Source organism: Natator depressus, chromosome 1 (assembly GCF_965152275.1).
Source record: "Natator depressus isolate rNatDep1 chromosome 1, rNatDep2.hap1, whole genome shotgun sequence".
Classification (NCBI taxonomy): Eukaryota; Metazoa; Chordata; order Testudines; family Cheloniidae; genus Natator; species Natator depressus.
Window position 1 is genome coordinate 162,787,344 of NC_134234.1, and position 18,478 is coordinate 162,805,821.

Here is an 18,478-nt window from a genome sequence, read left to right on the forward strand (position 1 = left end):
AGGCAAAAGAATTGTATCAAAGTCATATATTAGGAACAAGAAAATATCTTTCATTTCAGTGAAGCAGGTAAGTGGCAGTACTCACTCACCATGTATTAACATTGCTAATTATCACTCAGGCAAAAATCATTAGCTGAAAAAAAAAATAAGAACATTGATATATCTATATCTATCACACATACTTATATATAGGTATTAGACACTCGTAATATCTATTAGGATAGTCTATTATTACTTTATGATAAAGGTAGAGATTAAGGTGACCATTCAGCAAAAAGCACACTTTTGCTCTGACGAGGCATCTGCAAATCCTGATTGAGCAGAGAGAAAATGCCTGATATCAAAGCCAAGTTCAACTATGCTTGCATTTTCAGTCTAATTCTCACCCTTCTACAAATGGTCCTTTGGATAGGCCTTACACTATCCTAATCTTTCATTATATGCCCAGGTCTTGAATGGGTACTAGTTAACATGTGGAATGTTACTTCTGTTTTGTATGTAGAGCCCACCCTGGAATAGGAGCTTGCTACCCTGGCAGTTTGGGGGTCCCACACACCCCTCGTACCTTCCCCCTGCTGACTGACATAGCAGACATGCTTGCTTTGTGTTCTACATCATTTTAGAGGCCCTTGCTCAGCAGGCACCCGACTGTCTGACATTCCCCCACCCTAAGGTTCTGCTCTTTCTTTGCCGAGAAATGAACCTTTTGACTCATTGGGGTAATTTGCTGTCTGGGCTTTGTTCAGCTACTGCAGCAGCCAGGGATTTAATACCAGACTAGAGGAGTCCTCCGCCTTCTTTAGAGTGCTCCCCACAAAATTCTTCCCCTCCCAATCAAAAACCAATCTGGAGTGAAAACATGGGAAAAATTCCAGACAAAAAGGGGCCTCAGAGTAAGCTGCTGAGAACCTCTGCTTTTGAGCACAGAGGCAGCAGACTGGGGAACATTCTTGCTGAACTTCACGAGCCATGTCTGTAGAGGGCCCTGACAAACAGATTGCTCTGGGGAAAAAGTGGAACCTGTTGCCTGCATTAAAAATTGGAAAATGTGGGAGAATGCATCAGTACTAAGCCTGTTGAAGTAGTAGTTTCCTAGGACAGAGAATGTAAATTTACATGTAGCTGACCGATTACGGTTAAGATTACACGGTGTTTCCCACTCCAGATGAATATGTGACAAACTAATGAATATTAAAAATTATAAAGCTTGCCCTCTAATATGTATCTAGCTCAGGAGAAGATGTCTTATGTGCATAAGCCAAAAGAAAGGGACAGTCCACGTCTGGAAAAAAAAGTCACAAGAACATAATATTATAAACTGTAAGTTTATTTAAGACATCTTGTAAAGGTAAATACACAAAGCTCCTAGACCTACCTTATAGACTCGACTGTATAAGTAATATTTTCTTTGTGAAAAGTAGGTGGATCCCACTGTAGAGTGCTATTCAAGTTAACTGAATTAATTCTTACATTTTTTGGTTCTGGCACAATTCCAAATGCTGAAAAACAAACAAACCAGTGTAATATATGTTCTTCCAATGACTGAAGTAACAAATAACCCTTTTTGAAAACTGGAAAACAGACTAGAAGTATTGCTGGAATATACACATACTGTACTGCTAACTAGTAGTTTCCGTGACTACTGAGTTATGATCATCATTTTGATTCTTTACAGATGAGTTAGAAATTATACCAGCCAAGCCAGTTACAAAGCACAGCTCTTAGTGTTGTGCTTCAGAGCCGATTTCATTTTAAAAATCACAGGAGAGAAACCAAATAATATGCATGCTCTTTAAGAAAAAAAAAAACCTAATTAGCAACTTTATGTAATAATGCATGAAACTAATGTGTGAGAAGTACACTCCATGCACCTGCACAAGACAGAAACTAAATTTTAACACAGGAACTCCATTTCAAGTACAGAGTTTACTTCCTCAAATGTGACCTCTTCCTGTACCCATAAAATTTCAGTCAGAACGTCCATTAAATTAGAAGAGAATGTCACTTATGTACATAATTTGGATCTAGAATTTTTGATTTAAAGAAATTCTGGCATTTCACTTTTCTCCTTGCCAAATGAGCTTGTGGGGTGAAATTCTGGCCTAATTAAAGTCAATGGAAGAAGTCCCATAGACATCAGTGAGAACAGGATTTCGTCTATGGCCATCAAGATATTTCCTGATCTGCTACATACTGAGGATATGTTTACGCTATGGAGACTATACCGGCATTGCTATACTGGCATAGACCCATACTGCAGATGCAGTCCACACCAACAGAAGGAGTTTTTCTGTCAGGGTAGGAACACCACCTCCTTGGAAAACATTAGCTGTGTAGATGGAAGCAATCTGTATTGGGGGGTTTGTTAGCTATGTTGGTCGGGGGGTGGATTTTCACACCCCTGAACAATGTAGCATGCCAACATAACTTTTCAGTGTAGACCAAGATGAAGCTACTGTAAATGGACCAAGTTCAAAACTCTGTCTCTCTGTCATAGATTATCAGTGCTGTAGAGGTGTTATGCTCAACCACGGGAAATAGGGAGGTATAGACTTCCATACACTCTACAACACCCTCTGTGGCCAACTCAACAGTGCCACTGACTGGCTCCAAAGGAAGTCAAATCCAGTCCTCTATGGGGCCATCTATACTAGGGCCTTATTGGAACTAGGACATTGGTACTAATTTTTCAGCAATGGTCCAGTATAGACAGTTATTTTTCACCCCATGTCATTTTCAGAGCTCTACACCATTGCTGAAAAACTGGAAAGAAATGTCCAATTTTCTAGTGTAGAATATAAACTGTTGCAGACAACATGAGGTAATACTGTTTTGGCAAAGCAGCCTTGTGGCTGCGTCAAGAGGCTTCCATTGTACCTCATTTTCTCCAAAGGGGCTACACAACTCTCTACACTCACGATTTCAACACAACATAAATAAAAGTGACCTGGAAAGGAAAGTGGATTTGTGCCCCTTTATACATCATAAACAAATGAAAAGAGGTGTGAAAGATTTTTGTTAAAAAAAGTTCTGCTTGGTGCTTTCCCCACCTCTCCCAAAAACCACATCTTGGCTGTCTGACTGGAGAACTAATTAGAAAACAACATCAAAGGAGGCAAGAGTCTCAGCTCTCTGCAATTCAGAAGAGCAGGGATTTTAGACTGTATGAAGTTTTAATTTTTATCATCTATTTGACTCCACTATCCAATGAACCCTTCGTTAAAATTTCACCTTCAACTACAATGGGAGAGCTCACAAAAAGCATCTTCACGAAAGTCCTCCAGCAAAACCATAAAAGGCAAAACTTGACATGCTTGTTATTTGCAACGTGGAAACAAATAGATAACACTTATTTTTATTTGTAAAATAAAATGGCCCTCCCAAACTATCCCCAATGTTTCAGGCTCAGATCCATTTAAAAAGAAATTCCTTTTCAGATCACTTTTAAGACTTGATAAGATAGTCTCTATAAGCACAGGGCCAGCTTTTCAGCTGTTGTAAATTGCAGTAGCTCTATCTGGCCATAGTATAAATGTTATTTTAAAATGTTTATTGTTCAAATTTCATTTAATATAAATATCAGCTTCAGTACTTTCTCTTCCCTGCTATTTTCTTCAGTTGCTGCATTGAATCTGGGGTGTTTCAGTTATACAGACACATTCCCCCTACACAAATCACATGGTCTTTGGCTGATCGATGCCCTTAGATGTGGAGCACGGGTGGGCAAAGCAACAGCGTCCAGCCCATCAGACCTTTAAATTTGGTCCTTGAGCTCCCGCTAGGGAGCAGGGTCAGGGGCTTGCCCCGCTCTGTGCACGCTGTGGCTCTGCACAGCTCCCAGAAGCAGCGGCATGTCCCCACTCCGGCTCCTATGTGTAGGGGCAGCCAGGGGGCTCCGAATGCTGCCCCAGCCCCAAGCACCGGCTCTGCAGCTCCCGTTGGCCAGGAACTGCGGCCAATGGGAGCTGCAGGTGTGGTGCCTGTGGATGGGACAGTGCGCAGAACTGCCTGGCTGGCGCCTCTGCATAGGAGCTGGAGGGGGGGACATGCCGCTGCTTCCAGAAGCTGCTTCTGGTAAGTAGCACCTGGAGCCTGCACCCCTGACCTTCTCCCACGTCCCAACCCCCTGTCCCAGCCCTGATCCCACTCCCACCCTTTGAACCCCTCAGTTCCAGCCCAGAGCACCCTCTTGCATCCCAAACCCCTCATCCCCAGCCCCACCCCAGAGCCTGCACCCTCAGCCAGAACCCTCATGCCCCCCTCCCCACACTACAATCCCCTGTCTGGAGCCCCCTCCCACACACCAAACCCCTCAGCCTGGAGCCCCCTCCCCTGCATCCTGAACCCCTAATTTCTGGCCTCACCCTGGAACCCGCACCCCCAGCCCCTCCCACACTGCCCCAGCCTGGAGCCCCCTCCCATACTCTGAACCCCTCTGCTCCACCCCCAGCCTGCAGTCCCCCCAGCACTCCAAACCCCTCACCTCTGGCCCCACTCCAGAGCACGCACTGCCAGCCGGAGCCCTCACCCTCTCCCACACCCCAACCCCCAATTTTGTGAGCATTCATGGCCTGCCATACAATTTCCATACCCAGATGTGGCCCACAGGCCAAAAAGTTTGCCCACCCCTGATCTGGAGGGTCAAATTCTCCTTGTTCATAGTCTTTTGATTTCAATAGAATTAGACCAGTGCAACTGAGAGGAATATCTGACTCTTAATATTTAATTAATACCAAAGATCAGCCGAAGACCATTCTCTTTCCCTAACCATACATCTTGTAAACAAGATATTAGAGTGCAGCAATATTTAAACTCTAGAGTAAATGTACACTAGACTGATATTTTGAAAATGAAAAGGTTCTGAATTGGCCAAGTGGCCTCAGCACAACGGTTTTAAAGATAGGGATTTCTCAGATCTGGGCCTTTGGGAAGTCCTGAGAATCAAGCAACTCAGCAGAGTACTGAGGAGGTCAGGAATGAAAACCACCATACACTTAATTGCAAGGATCAGTCAACTCCTGATCCCACTGCAACAGCCATTGCATACAACATAGGCATGATTTTTTTTTCTGAGCATTGCCTGCTTTTTTTTTCCAATTGGTAGCACTGAGCAGAGGACCACGGGTATGGCAGGAGTAAGAAAGACATGATATATATTTCTTCCACTCTATTGAGTGCTGATAAGGCCTCAGCTGGAATAATGGGTTCAGTTCTGGGCGCCACATTTCAGGGAAGTGGACAAATTGGAGAAAGTCCAAAGGAGAGCAACAAAAATGATTAAAAGTCTAGAAAACATGACCTATGAGGAAACATTGAAAAAACTGGGTTTAGCCTGGAAAAGAGAAGACTGAGGAGAGGGGGGACCTGATATCCATTCTCAAGTACATAAAACGTTGTTAAAAAGAGGAGGAAGGCCAGGGGCCCATGGCCCTGTCACTTTTAAAAGCGGGAGGCTATGCCCTCCCCCTTTTTACCGGCCATAAGGGCAAATGATTGGGGTGGGGGAAGAGGTGGAGAGGAACAAGCAGGGGGTAGGGTCTTGGGAGGAAGAGGTGGTGCATGTTTAGAGCCATGGTTCGGGCACTGGTGGCTCCCTACTTTCAGAGAGCTTCTGCCACTCCTGGGAGGAGGGTAAAAAACAGTTCTCCTTAACCTCTGAGGATAGGAGAAGCAGCAACAGGCTTAAATTGCAGCAGGGCGGGGCAGAAGGGATAGCTCAGTGGTTTGAGCATTGGCCTGCTAAACCCAGGGTTGTGAGCTCAATCCTTGAGGGGGCCCTTTAAGGATCTGGGGCAAAGATTGGGGATTGGTCCTGCTTTGAGTAGGGGGTTGGACTAGATGACCTCCTCAGGTCCCTTCCAACCCTGATATTCTAAGGGCGGTTTAGGTTGGACATTAGGAAAAACTTCCTGTCAGGGTGGTTAAGCACTGGAATAAACTGCCTAGGGAGGTTGTGGAATCTCCATCATTAGGAGTTTAAGAGCAGGTTAGACAAACACGTTAGGAATGGTCTAGTTATTACTTAGCCTCAAATGTAGGGGACTGGACTAGATGACCTGTTGAGGTCCCCTCCAGTCCTACACTTCTATGGTTCTATAATCAGTCCCCTTGGAGAACTACCCAACCAACCCCTCTCAACTCCCATAGTGCCAGGAGGCAAACTAGGGACATCTGTCACTGTCCTGTGCCATGGATGTGTTTCACCACCATGTCCTTTGTTGGGAGCTATGGGGAGAGGAAGAAAACATGCCTGCCTCAAGTGGCTTGAGTCTGCAATCAAGCCAACTGAGCTGGAGGGAAAGTCAGGCTTGGCCCAGGGCTGTGGAGAGGGGAAAGCCCGAGATGGTGTTGGCCAAAGATCTAAGTTTATGGGCAAAATCCCGGCGCCCCTTAAGTCGATGGGAGTTTTGTCATCCAGGTCTGGGGGAGAGGGCCAGGACTGCACCAAGTTCTCCCCCATCTAAAACTACCTAATTATCCCCCCTCAAACCCCTCCTCCCAACTCTTTGTGGGGCTGCCTACAGGCCAGGTGACAAGGGTTTGGCTACTGGCGCACAGTCTCGCCTGGGGGCCTCCCAGCCCGCCCTGGGGCTCAGCAGCCCGCCTTCTCCCTAGCCCCACTCTGGGGCTGGAAGCTCTCTGGGCCAGGGCCCGGCTCTGCTCTACGTGTGCCCGGCGCCCAGGCCTCCTGCGCCACGGCTAGTTCCCCTGCCGAGCCACTGGGGGGAGGCGCCGCCGCCTGCGCACTGGGGGCTCCCTTGGGAAAGGAGCGCTGGCGGGGAAAGTGCCGGAGCCCCGCTGTGGCACACGTGGTCCAGGACCCGCGGGGAAGTAGCCAAGCGACCCCCCCCCCTTCCTGCCTCCCTACCGCCACCCGGCAGGAGCCGCCGCGGCACTCACCCGACGAGAGAAGGCAGCCGGCCACCAGCGCCAGGAAACGCTGGGCCATGGCAAGGGCTGGCGGTCCCCCTGGCTGCCCGCGGGGTGCGGCCGGAGCGCCCGCCTGGCTGCTACCCAGCGGAGGCCCCCAGCTCGCCGCCCCAGAGTGCTTTCCCAGCCCGGCACCTGGTCCCGCCTCCGCACTGGGCGAGCTCGCCAGGCCCGGCCCGGCCCGGCCCTCCTTCCTGCAGGTGAACTCTGTCCCCTGTGCGGCGCGCCAGGAGGAAACGCGCTGCCCGCTGCGCTCGCAAACGCCCCCGCAGCGCCGGGCCCTGCGCGTTGCAGAGCAGGAGCCGCTGGGCTCAAACTGGGGCAAGGTGAAAGCTGCGGGAGGCGTTTGCTGCCAGCTCCCTGTATCCCGCTGGGGACCGAGAAGGACAAACCAATCCCCCGCCATCTCCAGGCGGACCGAGCGCCCAGCCCCCGGGAGGGAGAAACCCATCGCCGAGATCATTGGAGTCACCGCATTGGGTGTAAAGGAGGATGACCAGAAGTCCTGGTTTTATAGGAACAGTCCCGATTAGGGTGACCAGACAGCAAATGTGAAAAATCGGGATGGGGATTGGGGGGGGGGAGGCAATAGGCGCCCTATACAAGACAAAGCCCCAAATATTGGGACTTTCCCTATAAAATCTGGACATCTGGTCATCCTAGTCCCGGTATTCGGGACTTTTTCTTACATAGATGCCTTTACGCCCCACCCCCGTCCCGATTTTTCACACTTGCTATCTGGTCATCCTAGTGTAAATCTATCTTTTCGGCTCTCCCCTCATTATCCACCCACCAGCTCGTTCTCCTGTGTGTGCTGGTGGGGATTTCTTGTGCTACCTTCTTGTAGTATTGTAGCAAAGGTGGTAGGCGGGAGTTTACAAGAAAAAACTGTTCAATACTCCAGCTTTGTAACTCTTACTGTACCACTTTGTAACTATCAAAGAGAAATGATACCTTCTTCCATTTATCCACCCCTGGAACAAATCATGCTGGGGCAAAAGCTGTTGGTTGCTAATAAAAGGGGAAATATAATTCTCTTTATGAATATGTTATATTTTTTCTGGGACCATCTGTCCTGCTCTTTGGGATTTTTATATATATTTACTATAATGACAATCTTACCTACTGCACATACATATAAAAATATCTCTTAACAATCATACATTTGTAGCTATTCCCAATGGGTCAGACCCTGTTTAGGTACAGAGCATCTTTAGCTGCCATTGGAATCAATAGCAGAGTTAACAGTGCTCAGCACATACACCAGTATACATCTAGATCAGTGATTCTCAAGCAGGAGTATGTGTACCCGTGGGGGTACGCAGAGGTCATCTAGATAATTTGCCTCGTTTTACAACAAGCTACATAAAAAGCACTAGCAAAGCTGGTACAAACTAAAATTTCATACAGACAATGACTTGTTTACACTGCTCTATATACTAAGTACAATATTTATATTTCAGTTGATTTATTTTATAATTATATGGTACAAATGAGAACATAAGTAATTTTTCAGTAATAGTGGCTGTGACACTTTTTTGTATTTTTATGCCTGATTTTGTAAGCAAGTAGTTTTAAAGTGAGGTGAAACTTGGGGGTACGCAAGACAAATCAGACTCCTGAAAGGGCACAGTAGTCTGGAAAGGTTGAGAACCACTGATTTAGATATTCCCCATCACTATAGTACCTGAGTGACTTGCCAACTTTAGTGCATCTTCATAGATCTAGAGAAATATTATCCCCACTTGACAGAGGAGGAACAGAAGTACAGGGACATTAAGGGTCTGATTACATGTAAGTCGTCCCATGACTTCAGTCTTCTCAGGCCAGGTCTACCCTACACATTTACTTTGGTATATCTACATCACTCTGAGATATGAAACCTATGTCAGCTGGAGAGATTCTTACAGTAGGACAGTAGAACAAATTGCCTCAGGAAGTTGTGGAAGCTCCTTTGCTGGAGGTTTTCAAGAGGAGGCTGGATCTATGATAGAATCATAGAAGATTAGGGTTGGAAGAAACCTCAGGAGGTCATCTAGTCCAACCCCCTGCTCAAAGCCAGGACCAACACCAACTAAATCATCCTAGTCAGGGCTTTGTCAAGCTGGGCCTTAAAAACCTCTAAGGATGGAGATTCCACCACCTCCCTAGGTAACCCATTCCAGTGCTTCACCACCCTCCTAGTGAAATAGTGTTTCCTAATATCCAACCTAAACCTCCCCCACTGCAACTTGAGCCCATTGCTTCTTGTTCTGTCATCTGCCACCATTGAGAACAGCCGAGCTCCGTCCTCTTTGGAATCCCGTTTCAGGTAGTTGAAGGCTGCTATCAAATATCCCCCCTCACTCTTCTCTTCTGCAGACTAAATAAGCCAGGTTCCCTCAGCCTCTCCTTATAAGTCACGTGCCCCACCCCCCTGATCATTTTCGTTGTCCTCTGCTGGACACTTTCCAATTTGTCCACATCCTTTCTGTAATGGGGGGCCCAAAACTTGATGCAATACTCCAGATGTGGCCTCACGAGTGCCGAACAGAGGGGAATAATCACTTCCCTCGATCTGCTGGCAATGCTCCTACTAATGCAGCCCAATATGCTGTTAGCCTTCTTGGCAACAAGGGCACACTGCTGACTCATATCCAGCTTCTCATCCACTGTAATCCCCAGGTCCTTTTCTGCAGAACTGCTGCTTAGCCAGTCGGTCCCCAGCCTGTAGCGGTGCATGGGATTCTTCCTTCCTAAGTGCAGGACTCTGCACTTGTCCTTGTTGAACCTCATCAGATTTCTTTTGGCCTGATCTGTCTTGGCTGGTTTAGACACAACAAATTCTGCATCTTGGCAGGGGGATAGACTACATGACTCTTGCGGTCCCTTCTCACCCTATGATTCTATAAAGGGGGAAGGTTGGGAGAGATTCATGAAATCTCCATGCCTGGTGTCAGTACACAGGAGACAGAAAGTCAGCTAAATTAAGATAAAACAGGAGACAATGGAACACAGCTAGGTAACACTATGGACAGCAAGGAGTAACAAAATACAAATATTGATTGGCGTAGTAGGCAGGTAGGTGTTACGCTTAGGGTATGTCTACACTGCATGCTTCTTTTGGCAGCATGTAGAGTACCTACTTGGGTAGCCTCCCCCCACTCAGCACAAGTATGAACAGGAGTGTAGAGAGTTAGGCATGGCATAGGAGAGTAAAGTCATGCCTGAAGGGTGTGGATATGTACCTGAATACATGCCCTACATGGCTCTCTACTCTCCCAAGCCATGCCTCCTGTGGACACTGCTATTTGTAGTAGTGTAGTGTCCTGCTGCTGGAGCCTTTTCTCTCCTCAGGAAAAGACTCCAGCTGAGGGGAAAGGTTCTCGAAGAGGCAAGGCAGCAGAGAAAGGTTCCACCAGCTCCTCTGTTGCTGTATCAGGGAAAGACTGGCAGTGAGGAAAAGCTCTGGAAGGTGCGAGGCAGTGGGGAAAGGCTTAGCTTCCTTTGCCGTCTCCTCCCTTCCAAAGTCTTTCCTTGCCACAGTGAAAGGCTCCAGCAGCAGGGAGCTGCTGAAGCTTTTCTCTGCTGACTCCCTCTGCCTGAGCCTTTCACTGACACACGTAGTTGCGCCCTGCAGTATGCCTTTCAATGTGGCATGTAACTACATGCACGCTACACGTCATCGCCAGTGGTGTGTAGTGTAAACGTAACCTTAGTAAAAGGGCTTCATCCAGTCTGGCTAGAAAACTGGGTGAAATGCAAGAAAAACAAATGAAATGCTTGTAGTGGATGCAAAGGGTCTGGACAATAAAATGGGGGCACTGGAACTACTGGTGCAGGAGTTCAAACCAGATATAGGGATAACAGAAACATTGTGGATTAGCTCTCATGACAGAAATACAGGTATTGGAGGGAGGGTATTTGCTGTTTAGGAGAGAGAGGAATAACAGTAAAGGTGGTGGGGTAGAGTTGTACATCAATGAAGCAGCAAGCTGCAAAGAAATACAAAGTGATGCTATGGACAAGAGAGAATCTGTCTGAGTCAAAATAACTTTGTGGAAGGATTGTAAAAGAGGTTCTGTTGGGATAATGTTAGGGGGTCTACTGTAGACCCCCAGCGTCAGTTTCGGGTATGGATAGTGATCTCTTTAGTATTATTAGAAAAATAAATCCTGCCAGGAATTGTGTCATAATATGGAGACTAGCTTCCTGGATTATGGATTGCAGAATAAATGCTACTAATGCTGGTAGGCCCCCTTATTCCTGGATGTGACAGATGACCGTTTTCTTCCTCAAATTGTTGCTGAACCAACAAGAAGTGATGCAATTTTAGATTTGGCTTCTGTAAGCAGTGCAGACATCCTAGAAGAGCTGGTCATAGGAAATAACCTTGAATTGAGCCATCATCAACTGATTCAGTTTAAATTAAATGGGAGGATTATCAAAACCAGGTCATCAACTATTATTTTTTATTTCAGATGGGCAGATTTGGGGAAATTAAGGGAACTAGTTAAAGAAAGGTTTCAGAGTAACAGCCGTGTTAGTCTGTATTCGCAAAAAGAAAAGGAGTACTTGTGGCACCTTAGAGACTAACCAATTCATTTGAGCATAAGCTCAAATGCATCCAATGAAGTGAGCTGTAGCTCACGAAAGCTTATGCTCAAATAAATTGGTTAGTCTCTAAGGTGCCACAAGTACTCCTTTTCTTTTTAGTTAAAGAAATGAGCTGGTCTGCAGAGCTCAAGGACTTAAATGTGGAGGAGGCTTGGAATTTCTTCATATCAACAATACAAAATTACCTGAAATTTGCATCCCAAGAAAGGGAAAAAAATGTGTAGAGAAAGGCTTCAGCTCCAGCTGGATGAATAACCGCTTCAAAAAGATTATTAGGAGTAAGCAGAGAGCCTATAGGGACTGGAAAAAGGGGTTGATTAGCAAAGAAAGCTACACTGTGGAGGTTAGAAAGTGTAGAAATAAAGTGAGAATTGCTAAAGGTGAAGCTGAATTAGCTCTTGCCAACGAAATTAAATAAACAACGAGAGTTTTTTGAGTTATATAAAAAGAGAATAAGGAAGGATGAGGTTGGGCTGTTAGGCTATGTGGATGAGGAGGAGTTTAAAGATAATCCATGTATGGCCCAAAAAGTAAATGAATACTTTGTCTTGGTTTTCAGTAAGGATGATTATATGGACCGTGTGCATGAAGGCAGTATGGCTGATGGAAATGAGTGTCTAGAAATGGAAATTACCACATCTGAGGTGGAAGAAAATGTTAAAGATCTTAATGGGCTGAAATCAGGGGGACTGGATAAATTCCATCCCAGAATACTGATAGAACTGGCATACGAGATTGCTAGTTTGATAGCAATGATTTTTAATAAATCTATCTATTTATAGGGGTAGTACCATATGACTGGAGAATAGCTTATGTCATACCTATATTTTAAAAAGGAAAAAAATGATCCAGGTAATTACAAACCTGTTAGTCTGACCTTAGTAGTCTTTAAGGCTTTAGAAAAAATTATAAAGGAAAAAATAATTAAATTCATGGAGGTAAATGGTAAAAGGGATGTAATGTAACATGGATTTACCAAAAAATAACTGATTTTATAGATAAGGGAAGTGCAGTAGATCTAATATACTTGGACTTCAAGAAAGTGTTTGAGATGGTAGTATATAGGTAATTATTAGTTAAATTAGGGAAGATGGGGGATCAGTACAAAAACTGTGAGGTGAATAAGGAATGGGCTAATGGGGAATAGACAATGGGTTGTGCAGAAGCACGAATAATAGGACTGAAGGGAAGTTACTTGTGGAGTTGCTCATGGATGGGTCTTGGGACCAATCTCATTTGATATTTTTATTAATGACCGTGGCACAAAAAGCAGCAGAGGGCTAATGAAATGCGCTGATGATACAAAGTTGGGAGGCATTGTCAGTACAGAGGAGGATCGAAATATTACACAGGAAGATCTGGATGATCTTGAAGACTGGGGAGTGACAGAAATGGGATGAAATTCAATAGTAAAAAGTGCAAAGTCATCCATTTAGGGTCTAATAATCAGTAGTAATAATACTGCTACAAGCTGGGGGTTCATCAGCTGAGAGTGACAGACGAGGAGAGAGACCTGGGTATGTGGGTCCATCACAGGAAGATTATGAGCCACCAATGTGATGTGTCTGTGAAAAAGGCAAATATAATTCCAGGATGTATCAAGCGAGGCATTTCTAGTAGAGAGAGGTATTAATGCCCATTGTACAAGGCACTGGTAAGACCTCATTTGGAATAGTATGCACAATTCTGATCATCCCGGTTAAAGAATGATTAATTTAAACTGGAACAGGTGCAGAGAAGAGCTACTGAGATGTTCAGGGGAATAGAGGACCTCTCTTATGAGAGTAAACTGGAAGAGCTTGCCTTGTTTAGTCTAGAAAAAGGAACGCTGGGAGGGGATATGATTGCTCTCTTTAAATACCTTATGGGGGTAAATACCAGGGAGCATGAAGAGCTATTTAAGCTAAAGGACAATGTTGGTACAAGAATCAATGGATATAAACTGGCTAGGAACAAATTCAGGCTGGAAATTTATTTCTAACTATCAAAGGGGTGAGGTTTTGGGACAGCCTCCCAATAGGAATTGTGGGAGCAAACAACTCAATTAATTATGAGAGAGAGCTGGATAAATTTCTGACTGGAGTTGAATGACAGGGTTGCTTGTGATGGTGGGGGGCAGGGCTCAGCCGCTCTGGGGCTCACTTCCGGTTTGTCTCATATTTTGAAAAGCTCATGCTTCATGGTTTCATCTGGCCACTTACTTGGGTCTGGAAGGATTCCCCCCCCCCCAATGTATTCTGTTTTGTTTTTTAAATCTCCTTCCTCTGAAGCATCAGGCATGGCCCTCGTCGAGATGGGACATTGGATAGGGAGGGTCCAGGCTCTGAGGTGCCACTGACCATTCTCTCTCTCAGGTGCTTGGCTGTCTGGTTCTTACTCATATGCTCAGGGTCTAACTGGTCACCCAGCATATGTGGGGCCAGGAAGGAATTTCCCCCCCAAGACAAATTGGCAATGAACCTGGGGGGGGGGCGGTTTACCTTCTTCTGCAGTGTGTGGGTGCAGGTCACTTGCCAGGATTATCTGGCTATATCTCACTTAATCATTTCCCTGCCATTGCAGGGCCTTGGGCACTGGTGCACCTCGGTACCTCCTATTCTGTGCCCGTGGCACATAATAGTCTAGTTTCTCGAGGCAGGTTGTAATTCTTTGTTCTGATGTTGGTTGTTGGGTTTAGTGTGCGGGTGCCCAGTGACGTTGGTGGCCTGTGATATACAGGAGGTCTGACGAGATGATCTGGTGGTCTCTTCTGGCCTTAAACTCATCTATGACTAATTATTGGTATTTTATATAAATGAATGACAAAAATTCATTGTGTAACTGTAGGCATGGAGATTAGTGTACTAATGGAATAATTGCATGAATTGAAATAGACAAACACAGAACAAGTCACATAGTTCATATTCAGCCCCTTCTTAACCAAAACTCTCAGGGAAAGCAGTGGGAGTTTTACCTGAAAAAGGGCCTAAGTAAAAGTTATGGTCCACAATGAATAGAATAAAGAATCCAGCACCATTAGTATGATGATTTTGCATTCGTACTATCATAATCAGTGCTCATTTTAGCGAAAAGACATTTGTCAATTGGGAATACCAGTCCTTTATCAGAGGTGGATCAGTATATTCTTTCTGGCTTGTGCATCATCTTCAGTAATAAAAGATTCTGCCGGCCAAATTCTGCCTTCAGTTACATCTATATAGTCTTATTGTCCTCAGTTATGGACTGGATTGCGCAGGAGTAGGGTTGTACAGGTGTAAGTAAAGACATAATTTGAACACATCATTGAACAGGGGGCCTTATCAATGGAGTTAGCGTAAGAATGGCCATACTGGGTCAGACCAGTGGTTTGTCTAGCCCAGGGATCCTGTCTTCTGACAGTGGCCAATGCCAGGTGTTTCACAGGGAATGAACAGACCAGGGCAATTATTAATCCATCCCCTCTTGTCCAGTCCCAACATTTGCCAGTCAGAGGTTTTGGGACATCCAGAGCATGGGGTTGCATTCCTGACCATCTTGGCTCATAGCTGTTAGTGGACCTATCCTCCATAAGCTTATCTAGTTCTTTTTTGAACCCAGTTATAGTTTTGGCCTTCACAACATCCCCTGGCAATGAGTTCCACAGGTTGACTGTGCGTTGTGTGAAGAAGTACTTCCTTTTGTTTGTTTTAAACCTGCTGCCTCTTAATTTCATCGGGTGACCCCGGTTCTTGTGTTATCTGAATAGGTAAGTAACACGTCCTTATTCACTTTCGCCATGCCATTTGTAATTTTATAGACCTCTAGCCTACCTCTCCTTAGTCATCTCTTTTCCAAGCTGAACAGTCCCAGTCTTTTTAATCTCTCCTCAGACGGAAGCGGTTTCATACCCTAAATCATTTTTGTTGCCCTTCTCTCTACTTTCTTCATTTCTAATATATCTTCTTTGAGATGGGGCAACCAGAGCTGCACACAGTATTGAAGGTGGGTATATTCTGGATTTATATAGTAGTATTATGATATTTACTGTTTTATTATCTATCCCGTTCCTAATGGTTCCTAACATTCTCTTATGTAGTTGTTTTGACTGCCACTGCACATTGAGCAGATTCTTTCAGAGAACTATCCACGATAACTCCAAGATCACTTTCTGGAGTGGTAACAGCTGATTTAGACCCTCTCATTTTGTATGTATTTTTTCCAATGTGCATTTCTTTGCATTTATGAACATTGAATTTCATCTCCCATTTTGTTGCTTAGTCACCCTGTTCTGCACAATCCCTTTGTAGCTCTTTGCAGTCTGCTTTGGACTTAACTATCTTGAGTAATTTTGAATCATCTGCAAATTTTGCCACCTCACTGTTTACCCCCTTTTCCAGATCATTTATGAATATGTTGAACAGCACTGGTCCCAGTACAGATCCTGGGGGAACACTGTTATTTACCACTCTCCATTCTGAAAACTGACCATCCATTCCTACCCTTTGTTTTGTAGCCTGATCCTTTTTAATGGTTAATAATTGTATTGGTTGCCAATAGATACTAATATAATGAGCCGCGGGTAATAAGGTTCTCATCCCAGAATTAAAACTAACAAACTCAATATCTTGTAGGGAACCCTGGGGTGTATGGCAAAGATATTCACATCGAGGGCAAAGCCAAGCCTCAGCCACTTTTATTTAAATAATAAGTAAAGACAATAAAGCTGTGAACCACATAAACAAATATCCCTAATACTGTATTACTGCTGTCTTTGGTGTCATTCCCTGCAGATGCTCATCTATTTATATACTCCTACCCTTCCTTGGAGACCTGGTGGTGACAAAGGACCAGCCCTGCCCCTGGCATGCCAAATGAATCCAATGGTCCAGAACCTCAATGACCAAAGGTCGGTGGTAGATAACAACGAAGAGCTGAAGGGTCAATGATGGAAAGCTAGCTTCTGCTACATGGTGGCTCAGGGCCTGGGTACAATCATGAATATTTGTTCAGATGCCCACCCTACCATGTCCAGTTCTAACTTCCTTGCCCTCATAATATTGAGGTATGCTTATCCTATAGGTTAACATATTAATGCAGGGGTGGGCAAACTTTTTGGGCCGAGGGCCACATCGGGGAATAGAAATTGTATGGAGGGCCATGAATGCTCACAAAATTGGGGCTGGGGTGCAGGAGGGGGTGCAGGTGCTGGGGTGGGGCTGAGGAGGTTGGGGTGTAGGAGGGTGCTCTGGGCTGAGACCGAGGGGTTTGGAGGGCAAGAGGGGGATCAGGGCTGGGGCAGGGGTGCGGAAAGAGGTTCGGGTTCTGGCTGGGGGTGTAGGTTCTGGGATGGGACTGAGGATGAGAGGTTTGGGGTGCAGGAGAGTGCTCCGGGCTGGGATCGAGGGGTTTAGAGAGCAGGAGGGGGATCAGAGCTGGGCAGGGGGTTGGGGAGAGGCCCAGGGGTGTCGCCCTTGACCCAGCACCCCCTGGAGCGGGGCCGAGCTGCGTGGTGCGGCCCCAACCCTGTGCCCTAGCCGGAGTGGGGCCAAGCCGCGTGGTGCGGCCCCAGACCCAGCGCCCTGGTCAGAGCAGGGCCGCACCATGTGGCTCGGCCCCCGACCCAGTGCCCCAGCCAGAGCAAGGCCGCACCACGTGGCTCGGCCCACGACCCAGTGCCCCAGCCAGACCAGGGCCAAGCTGTGGTGTGGCCCTGACCCTGCACCTTGGCCGGACCGGGGCTGCACCATGCGGCTTGGTCCCAGACCCAGTGCCCCGGCCAGAGCGGGGCCAAGCTGCTTGGTGCGGCTCAGGGGCCGGCTTAAAACAGCTTGTGGGCTGTAGTTTGCCCACCCCTGTATTAAAGCTCTATCACAGCGGTTCTCAAACTTTAGCAGCCTGACAACCCCCACCTTGATTTAATTTTTTTCATGGACCCCAAGCCCCCTGCTCAGCCCCAGGCCCTGCCTCCACTCCACCCATTCCTGCAAGGCCCCACCCCACCTCTTCCCGCCCCTGCTCCTCTTCCCTGCCTCTTTCCACCCCCTCCTCCAAGTGCCCCCTGTCCCCGCTCCCTTCGCTTCCTCCTAGTGCCTCATGCATGCTGAGGAACAGCTGTTCCCCAGCGAGGAAGAGGCTCTGGGAAGGAAAGGTAGGAGTTGAGGGAGGGAGGGGGAGATTATCAGCGGGGCTGGCTGACCCCCTGGGGTACCCTCACAGACCACCAGGGGTCCGTGGACCGCAGTTTGAGAAACGCTGCTCTATCATATACATCACCTATTGCTAAAGCATGTGTGTGGTTAAACATCTGCCTGCAATTCTGTCCTGAAATAGCCAAACCCAGTACCAGTTCAGTATTCTTGCAGTTGCTTGGTATTGTTCTGGACCAACTCTTTCTCTTGACCAAGCTATTCCCAGTTTCCCAAAGTCTAGGGTAACTGTCAGGCCATTTTATCTATGCTAAAGGTCATAGGCCTACTTTACTTATGCTAACTTGCTTAAGCCAGTGTTTTACAGGATACAGGCCTGTGTTCCTTGCATTACATAAAAGGCTAAGCTAGCTCTATGGGCTATAGTTTACTGTCTTTTAACCAGTTACTGATCCATGAGAGGACCTTCCCTCTCATTCCAAGACTGGCTGGCAAAGGTTGCCAAGGGACCATAGTCATAGCTGGAGCACAGTGCACATGGCCATGGGACCTCCTTGTCCCCTATGCCAGAGTCAGATTGGAACAGGAGCTGGGTATGTCAGCTCTACATCAGCTAAAAGCTTCCCTATGCTGAGGAAATTCTCATCTGCTAAGAGCTGGTGGCTTTCCAGTGGCACAAAGGGGCCAGAATGAAACACAGAATCTGACTCAAACAGTTTATCTTCATTCTTAAATCTATCCACAAGATTAGATGGAGCACATACGTAGCATTACTAAATATTCCAGAGCAATAGTTACACATTTTCAAAAACTTTTATTGATTTTAAAAAGGCATTTACTACACCTCA

General features: G+C 46.2%; 1 protein-coding gene across 3 annotated transcripts in view; it reads right to left on the bottom strand.

Annotated features, from left to right (window-relative positions):
* IL10RB (interleukin 10 receptor subunit beta) overlaps positions 1-7,122 on the bottom strand; it is a 29,030-nt gene extending 21,908 nt beyond the window's left edge. For all 3 annotated transcript variants that reach the window (XM_074970611.1, XM_074970603.1, XM_074970620.1), the window contains exons 1-2: positions 6,901-7,122; positions 1,376-1,499 (exon numbers count right to left, since the gene is read on the bottom strand). In XM_074970611.1, coding sequence (XP_074826712.1) covers positions 1,376-1,499; positions 6,901-6,949 — 173 coding nt within the window. In that variant the 5' untranslated portion in view covers positions 6,950-7,122. The remainder of the gene's footprint in view (positions 1-1,375; positions 1,500-6,900) is intronic.
* Positions 7,123-18,478: the final 11,356 nt, after the last annotated feature.